Source organism: Terrapene carolina, unplaced genomic scaffold, assembly GCF_002925995.2.
Source record: "Terrapene carolina triunguis isolate 2854851 unplaced genomic scaffold, T_m_triunguis-2.0 Scaffold13374, whole genome shotgun sequence".
Taxonomy (NCBI): Eukaryota; Metazoa; Chordata; order Testudines; family Emydidae; genus Terrapene; species Terrapene triunguis.
In genome coordinates, this window is record NW_020677725.1 from 1 (window position 1) to 9058 (window position 9058).

General features: G+C 54.4%; 1 protein-coding gene across 1 annotated transcript; it reads left to right on the forward strand.

Moving 5' to 3' along the window:
• Window positions 1-2244: 2244 nt before the first annotated feature.
• On the forward strand, window positions 2245-3982 carry LOC112123060 (the record flags this gene model as incomplete). The annotated part of the gene is made up of 2 exons (XM_024221752.3): window positions 2245-2869; window positions 3579-3982. Coding segments are annotated over 2 exons (857 nt in total), but the record flags the coding sequence as incomplete, so codon positions are not given.
• Window positions 3983-9058: the final 5076 nt, after the last annotated feature.

Below are 9058 nucleotides of genomic sequence, written 5' to 3' on the forward strand. Positions count from 1 at the left end.
CCTTCAAAGAACTCTAATAGATTAGTAAGACATGATTTCCCTTTACAGAAACCATGTTGACTTTTGCCCAACAATTTATGTTCTTCTATTATCAGGGTAGCCGTGTTAGTCTGTATCTACAAAAACAACAAGGAGTCTGGTGGCACCTTAAAGACTAACAGATTTATTTGGGCATAAGCTTTCGTGGGTAAAAACCTCACATCTGTTGCATCTGAAGAAGTGAGGTTTTTACCCACGAAAGCTTATGCCCAAATAAATCTGTTAGTCTTTAAGGAGTCACCAGACTCCTTGTTGTTTATGTTCTTCTATGTGTCTGACAATTTTATTCTTTACGATTGTTTCAACTAATTTGCCCGGTACTGACGTTAGACTTACCGGTCTGTAATTGCCGGGATCACCTCTAGAGCCCTTTTTAAATATTGGCGTTACATTAGCTATCTTCCAGTCATTGGGTACAGAAGCTGATTTAAAGGACAGGTTACAAACCATAATTAATACACCTCTACCCCGATATAACGCTGTCCGCGGGAGACAAAAAAGCTTACCGCGTTATAGGTGAAACCGCGTTATATCGAACTTGCTTTGATCCGCCGGAGTGCGCAGCCCCGTCCCCCCGGAGCACTGCTTTACCGCGTTCTATCCGAATTCGTGTTCTATCGGGTCACGTTATATAGGGGTAGAGGTGTAGTTCCGCAACTTCACATTTGAGTTCTTTCAGAACTCTTGGGCGAATGCCATCTAGTCCTGGTGACACGTTACTGTTAAGTTTATCAATTAATTCCAAAACCTCCTCTGGTGACACCTCAATCTGTGACAGTTCCTCCGACTTGTCACCTACAAAAGCCGGCTCAGGTTTGGGAATCTCCCAAACATTTTGTTATTACCTTTGGAGTTTTTGGCTAGCTGTTCTTCAAACTCCTTTTTGGCTTTTCTTATTACATTTTTACACTTAATTTGGCAGTGTTTATGCTCCTTTCTATTTACCTCACTAGGATTTGACTTCCACTCTTTAAAAGATGCCTTTTTATCTCTCACTGCTTCTTTTACATGGTTGTTAAACCGCGGTGGCTCTTTTTTAGTTCTTTTACTGTGTTTTTTAATTTGGGGTATACATTTAAGTTGGGCCTCTATTATGGTGTCTTTGAAAAGTGTCCATGCAGCTTGCCGGGATTTCACTTTAGTTACTGTACCTTTTAATGTCTGTTTAACTAACCTCCTCATTTTTGCATAGTTGCCCTTTTGAAATTAAATGCTGCAGTGTTGGGCTGTTGAGATGTTCTTCCCACCACAGGAATGTTAAATGTTGTTATATTATGGTCACTATTTCCAAGCGGTCCTGTTATAGTTACCTCTTGGACCAGCTCCTGCGCTCCTCTCAGGACTAAATCGAGAATTGCCTCTCCCCTTGTGGGTTCCCGTACCAGCTGCTCCAAGAAGCAGTCATTTAAAGTATCGAGAAATTTTGTCTCTGCATTTTGTCCTGAGGTGACATGTACCCAGTCAATATGGGGGTAATTGAAATCCCCCATTATTATTGAGTTCTTTATTTTGATAGCCTCTCTAATCTCCCTTAGCATTTCATGGTCACTATCACTGTCCTGGTCAGGTGGTCGATAATAGATCCCTACTGTTATAGTCTTATTAGAGCATGAAATTTCTATCCATAGGGATTCTATGGAACATGTGGATTCACTTAAGATTTTTACTTCGTTTGATTCTACATTTTCTTTCACATACAGTCCACTCTCCCCCGCACAGAGAAAACATTAAGATCATTTCCACGTTGTCACAGTCCCCCTCGGCCCTGAGCCCAGGCTGAGGAAGTTCAACCCCTGCCCCCATCCAGGCTCCCGTGTGGACTTGATTGTGCTGGTGGGTGTCCGGGTGAGCGAGACAATCAGCGGCAATGGCCCTAGGTTGCTCTGCGCCCACTTCTGGGACACAGTCACTCTGCTAGAGGTCAGTCCCTCACTCCAAAACGACATGCTGGGCCGCGGGGGGCTGCAGCAGGGTGTGGGGCATGCTCTAGCATGGAGTTCCCAGTGTGACAGACGTATCCCTGCTCTGGCGTGCCTGGTAGCCAGTGCCCCAGGGGGTGTGTCTGAGGGCTCCCACCAGCCCCTGGGTGCCCCTGTTTTCCGGCCCTGTCCCTAAGGGCCTAGGGTATGTAGTGATGCCTTCAGCCCCGCCCCATGGACCCTGCAGCAGCAGCTCCTGCCTCTGATCCATGCTCTGTCTCTGCAGATTTCCTGTTGTGGATTAACCGCTCGGGCACGGTCCTGCCTCTTGCCCATGTCCCTGCAGCCTACAAGGTTGCCTGCGCTCGCCCTGGGGTGCCCCCTGCTGCCAGCTGCCTGCGTTCCAGCGTCCTGGCCCTCACCGCTGACTTGCAGGACTTCGCACCATTCGCTCCGGAGACGCCCAGCAGCCCCGAGGGCCCCCGGGAAAGCAACCTCACTGGGCATTTCCTGCCCACGCTCTGCCCTGCCCCAGGGGGCCCTTGCTACCAGCCCCCATCGGACTACTACTGCAGCCTGAGCAAAGAGCACTCGCTGGAGAGCCAGGGCAGCTCCACGCTCAGCAGCCCCTCGGAGTGCCTGGCCCCACAGCCAGCCGCCACTTCTGACTGCTCCCCCAGGGGCACCTCCACAGCCGTCCTCTTCCAGTTCCCTATCAGCAAGATCCTGGAGGAGGGGGAGGCAACAGCCGGCTGCCCGGGGCCTGATCGCAGGGGACAGCAGGCCCAGGAGGAGCTGGGCGAGGGGAAGGCGGCCCCAGCCGAGGAGACCTGTGCTCTGCCCTCCCCACACCTGCCCAGCCCCAAGAGAGGGCCGAGCGACGGGCTGCAGGGAGCTGAAGAGATTCAGAGGTACTGGGCAGGGCAGGATCTGGGCTCCCCGGCTCTGTTCCTCCAGCACTGTCCCAGTCCCCTCCCTCTCCCCTGCTGGCTGAGTCCATCAGCCCCTGCCCCCCCTCATCCCCTGTAGGGCATCGGTACAGAGCAGGTTCAGGACTAGGGCCCTGTGCTGGGCAAACCTCACCCCCGGCCGGCCATAAGCCCCAGGGTGCGCATACCCAGCTGTGCCGCATCCTCTCCCCTCCTTCGGCCGCAGGGCAGCGAGTGCAGCGTGCCCGTTAGTGGGTAACGTGCCCCAGGCCCAGCCAGGGGGTCTAGGGGCCAATGTGGGTCAATCCTCTGCCCCCCGTCCATTGGGCGTCTGGGGTATAATGCTGCCGCCCCCTTCCCCTCCCCCAGCCGTGGGGCGTCTGGAGTATAATGCTGCTGCCCCCAGCCCCCCTTCCGCTCCCCTGGCCGTGGGGCGTCTGGAGTATAATGCTGTCGCCCCCCTTCCCCCCCCGGCCGTGGGGCGTCTGGGGTATAATGCTGCCGCCCCCAGCCCCCCTTCCGCTCCCCTGGCCGTGGGGCGTCTGGAGTATAATGCTGTCGCCCCCCTTCCCCTCCCCCGGCTGTGGGGCGTCTGGGGTATAATGCCGCTGCCCCCGCCTCCCCTTCCCCTCCCCTGGCCATGGGGTGCTGGGCAGAGGGTAATGCTGCCCCCCCGCTCTGTCCTCTGCAGGGTGGTTCTCTCCGTCAATGACAAGTGGCATTACTGCCAGAACTCGGACATCCTGGTGGGTTCACGAGCCATGAGGAACAGGCACTTGCAGCTGCTGGGCTACTGCCTGGTTCAGGTAAGAGGGCTGGGGCTGGGGCGGGGAGGCTGGGCGGCCCCGCGGGCCCCTCTCCTGGGTGCAGGAGCTGGGCGGGTAGTCATTAGAGGGCAGTGTGTTGGGCGTGTCCCTCCCTGAGGGAGCGGCAGGGGCTGTGGGGTGAAGGGGGCTCTGCCTGACAGCCCCGGAGGTGAGGCTCTGGGGATCCGCAATCACAGTCACCCATTGTCGGACCACAATGCTGCGCTCAGAGCTGTGAGCCTGAGCGGCTGAGCAGGGGGTGCTGCCTTCCCCTGCCCCACGACGAGACTCGGTGCCTGCCACAGGCCCACAGAGCTCCGCCCTCGCTGGGGGTGAGAATGGCACGTCCACTCCCAGCACACGCTGCCTGTGGGGAGGGCCAGGCGCCTCTGCCCAGAGCTGCCGCTGGGTGCCCAGCGCACATCCGAGCAGCTCCGTGGCTCTGGGCAGCGTCACTGACACGGAGCGGTTGCTGTTGGCCGGCAGAAGCCAAGGTCTGATGGGGGCCCTAGGGTGGCGATTGAAGAGGTGGACAGGCAGGTGTCCTGGTGGCTCTTCCATGCCCCGTCCGTGGGGACCCCATTCTAGAGGCAGGAATTGTGGGTCAGCAGCATCCAGCGGGGCCTGCTGTGTCTGCATACCCTGGTGGCCCCCCATCCTCCCAAACCGGGCTCCACTCCTCGGCGTGCCTGTGGCAGCGAGCCCCGGCTCGCGTGTGACGCCTGCGCCTTTTCAGCCAATCTGTGTTATGAGGCCGGCTAGTTCAGTCCGGGGGTGCCCCTTGCCGGCTGCCTCCTCTTTTCTTCCGCTGGCTCCTGGCTGCCTCATTTCTGGGCCTGTGCCCGCTGGCCTTCAGCCACGCCTGGTGTGGGAGGGACTCGGCTGGCACCAGCGCGCTTTGACCTCTCACTCGGTGCTGGTCCCACTCCTCCAGACTCGCTCCAGGTCTTGCTTCCAGCGGCTCGCTGCTCCAGCTTTGCTGGTCGACGTTCCACTCTGAGATACCGCTCCATCAACAGCCAGTGAATAGAGATTCCCCTACACCAGTGCCAAGCAGGGTCCTCCGTCCCCAAGAATGAGCGCGGCTGGCTGGCTGGCACGTTGGCGGCACCACTGCCTGCTCCAGGCAGGGCAGATCAGTGCACCGTACCCGGGGTACTTGGCCTCGGCCTCTGCACCTTCTGACTCTGTCCCAGGCCCAGACGCCAGCTGTCTCTGCCTGGTGCAGCACCGCTGGCCCTCTGCCTCGTCTGGCATCAGTGGCTTCCGCTCAGCCCTTGCTGGCGTGGGGGGCCGGGGCTGGGGGGCATGGAGGGCTGTGATATATGGGAGGTCAGTGGCCTTTTTGGCCTTAAACTCAGACTCTAGCCCCAGTACCGAGGGGGCTCTCTAGGTGCTGGCACCAATGCAGACACCAGGACCTGCCGTGCCGGACCTGGTACTGACACAAGTCTCCAGCAGTGCCAGCAGATCTGTAACTACAGACAGCTCAAGCCTTGGTACCGATGTCACTGCGCCAGCTCCCTTTGGCACTAGGACTTTCTCTGCCGACCCGGGGGGGGCAGCACCTCCTCTAGAGCAAATATACCTCTGCGCCCCTTCTCCAGAGTCAGGAGTGACCCTCCCCGGGCAGCCAACACCTTCTGCTAGGGCTTCCCTAGGAGTCAGTCAAGGGGCACTTGGATGCCGCCCCACAGCACACCCGGACCTCAGACAGCTAGTACTGCCCTGCTCCATCACCTCAGGCCCTGCGCTCACCCCGGCCTGTTCCTCTGGCCTGCTGCCTCGGGACCTTCCATCAAGCACCCCAGATCCTCTCCCTTGGTCAGATAACCAGAACCTCCGAGCTGAAGGGGAGTCTGAGCATGATGGAGAGGAGCACAGAGAGCAAAGAAAGAAAGTAACACCCCCCTTCTCCCCACTGACTCCAGGTCCTTCCCGGAGTTGCTGGGAAGAGGAGCATGTGCCCTAGATGTGGGCCTCTGAGCCATGCAGGAGAAAGCATGGAACTTGTTCGATAACTTCCCCTCACCCTGCCCCCAGGCAATGCCAATAAACCCGGGAAGGGCCAGGCAGGATCCGACTTACGAGTACCTCTGCTCTCGCCCAGCTCTGGGCACCTTAGTGGTGTCTGTGGGCCCAGGACAACCGAAACGTGGGGTTGCAGAGAGCCGCCCTGACGGAGAAGGGTCTCAGAGATTGGATCCCTGCACACCAAAGCCTGGTCTTTGGCATCACTGCGGCTGCATAGCAAATATCAGGCCCCATTCACCAGACATGCCAAGGAGCTGGGGTGGTACAAAGTGTCTTCCTGATAAGCTCCTGTGGGTAGCCTGAGCCAAGGAATGCAGGGGTTAGAACCTCTCTGCAAGTGACCCTGGCCCAGCCTGGGCATCCTGCCTCCCACTCTCAGGGGCTGCCAGAGAGGTCCAAAATGTTACTGAAGATCTTCCCCTCCAGGGGCTGGACCATTAGCTCCCATCCGGATGGGTCGTTGCACACCCCGAAGGACTCTAGGAATGCTGAGCTCCCTGGGTATGTGGTTTTCTCCTGGTAGCAGGTGTATATGTCAAGAGCGGAGTGAGTTTGGACAGAAAACCTCCTGCCAACAGAGATAGCTGACTATACTGCTCAGAGAAAACATCGCTTCTCCAGCAGGGAGCTCCCGTCTCTTCTACCACCCCCCTACATTGTCCCCAAGGAGGAGAACTGACATTCGGGTCTGAGAGCCTCATACCGATCCCACCACAGCCTCCTTCGCTCTACCCCGCTTTTGTTGCACTTTCCCATTTTTCCCAGGCCTGGGCTGGGATTACATCACAGCAGCTACCAAAGGCTGCTCCGTGCATTCCCCCTCGCCCCTATCCCTGTCTCCCACAGGAGCTGTAGAAGGCCCATCTCAGGAGTTCAAAGGGAGGGGCTTCTGTTCTCACCACTTATCCCAGAAGAAAAGGGGGAGGTGGCTGAACTAGTCCATCAGCTCCAATTCAGAAGGCAACACGAGCCTCCCTCACGCCCTCTAGATGCTCAGGGTTGGCGTGCGGCTGTCAACCTTCCCCATGTGTGTTTTCACACAGCGGTTCGTCCGGCCCAGAGGCTGCCCCTGCTTCACAGCACGACTGGACTGTTACCTTACAAGGCTCTAGCTGTTTGCAGTGTCGCAGAATGCCTGGCTGGGCTGGCGCACACCTCTGAGAGACGCTCTACCCTGCCTTCAGCCTTTTGCTCCTTGCGACTGAGAGTGAATTACAACAAGTTGCCTCTCTCCTCCCTGTGCACAGAATTCATAGGGGCTGTCTGGATTGCCCGTGGGCAGAGCCACACCTTCCTCGAGAGAGGCCATCCCTGGTCTCCACCCCAAAGGAAAAACTGCAACTGCAACAAGAACCTGGCTTAGGCTGTTAGGTTACACGGTATCACGCATACACATGACACCACTCGCCAGAGTTCACCTCTGCCCTCTCCGAGGCTGTCTGGGGTCTATTTCCCAGCCCACTAAACATCAGGGAATCATAGAAAGGTAGGACTCGAGAGGTCACCTGGTGCAATCCCCTGCACTCAAGGCAGGTCTACGTAATAACTAGACCATCCCTGACAGGTGTTTATCCAACCTGCTCTTAAAAGCCTCCAATGACAGGGACTCCACAACCTCCCTGGGAAATTTATTCCAGTGCTTAACCTGACAGTTAGCAACTTTTTCCTAATGTCCAACCTAAACCTCCCTTGCTGCAATTTAAGCCCATTGCTTCTTGTTGTAGCCTCAGAGGTTAACGAGAACAATTTACCTCCCTCCTCCTTGTAACAATCTTTTATGTACTTGAAAACTGTTATCATGTCCCCTCTCAGTCTTCTCTTCTCCAGACCAAACAGACCCAGTTTTTTCAATCTTCCCTCACAGGTCATGTTTTCTAGACCTTTCATCATTTTTGTTACCCTTCACTGGACTTTCTCCAATTTCCTGAAATGTCAGGCCCAGAACTGGACACAATACTCCAGCTGAGGCCTAATCAGCGCGGAGCAGAGCGGAAGAATCACTTCTCGTGTCTTGCTTACAACACTCCTGCTAATACATCCCAGAATGATGGTTGCTTTTTTTTGCAAGTGTTCCACTGTTGACTCATATTTAGCTTGTGATCCACTATGACCCCCAGATCCCTTTCTGCCGTACTCCTTCCTAGGCCGTCATTTCCCATTTGTACGTGTGCAACTGATGGCTCCTTCCTAAGGGGAGCACTTTGCATTTGTCCTTATTGAATTTCATCCTATTTACTTCAGACCATTTCTCCAGTTTGTCCAGAGCCGTTTGAATTTTAATCCTGTCCTCCAAAGCACTTGCAACCCCTCCCAGCTTGGTATCGTCCGCGAACTTTGTAAGTGTACTCTCTATGCCATTATCTAACTCAGTGATAAAGGCATTGAACAGAACCGGCCCCAGAACTGATCCCTGCAGGACTCCACTCGTTATGCCCTTTTCCAGCATGACCATGAACCATTGATAACTACTCTCTGGGAACGTTTTTCCAGCCAGTTCTGCACCCACCTTGTAGTAGCTCCATCTAGGTTGTATTTCCCTAGTTTGTTTATGAGACAGTCATGCGAGACAATGTCAAAAGCTTTACTAAAGTTAAGATATACCACGACTACCACTCCCCCCTCCCCCAAGACTTGTTACCCTGTCACAGAAAGCTATTAAGTTGGTTTGACATGATTTGTTCATGACAAACCCGTGCTACTGTTACTTATCACATTATTATCTTCTATGTGTTTGCAAATTGATTGCTTAATTATTTGCTCCATTATCTTTCCGGGTACAGAAGGTAAGCTGACTGGTCTGTAATTCCCTGGATTGTCCTTATTTCCCTTTTTATACGTGGGCACTAGATTTGCCCTTTTCCAGTCCTCTGGACTCTCTCCTGTCTTCCATGACTTTTCAAAGATAATTGCTAATGGCTCAGATATCTCCTCAGTCAGCTCCTTGAGTATTCTAGGATGTATTTCATCAGGCTCTGGTGACTTGAAGTGATCTAACCTATTTTAGCCTGAGATCCTACCTCATTTTCACTGGTGTTCACTATGTTAGACATCTGATTGCTACTAACCTTTTTGGTGAAAACAAACAAAAATGTCATTTAGCACCTCTACCATTTCCCACATTTTCTGTTATTGTTCCCCCACTCACTGAGTAACGGGCCTACCCTGTCTTTGGTCTTCCTCTTGCTTCTAATGTATTTGTAGAATGTTTTCTTGTTACCCTTTATGTCTCTAGCTAGTTTGATCTCATTTTGTGCCTTGGCCTTTCTAATTTTGTCCCTACAGATTTGTGTTATTTGTTTATATTCATCCTTTGTAATTTGACTGAGTTTCC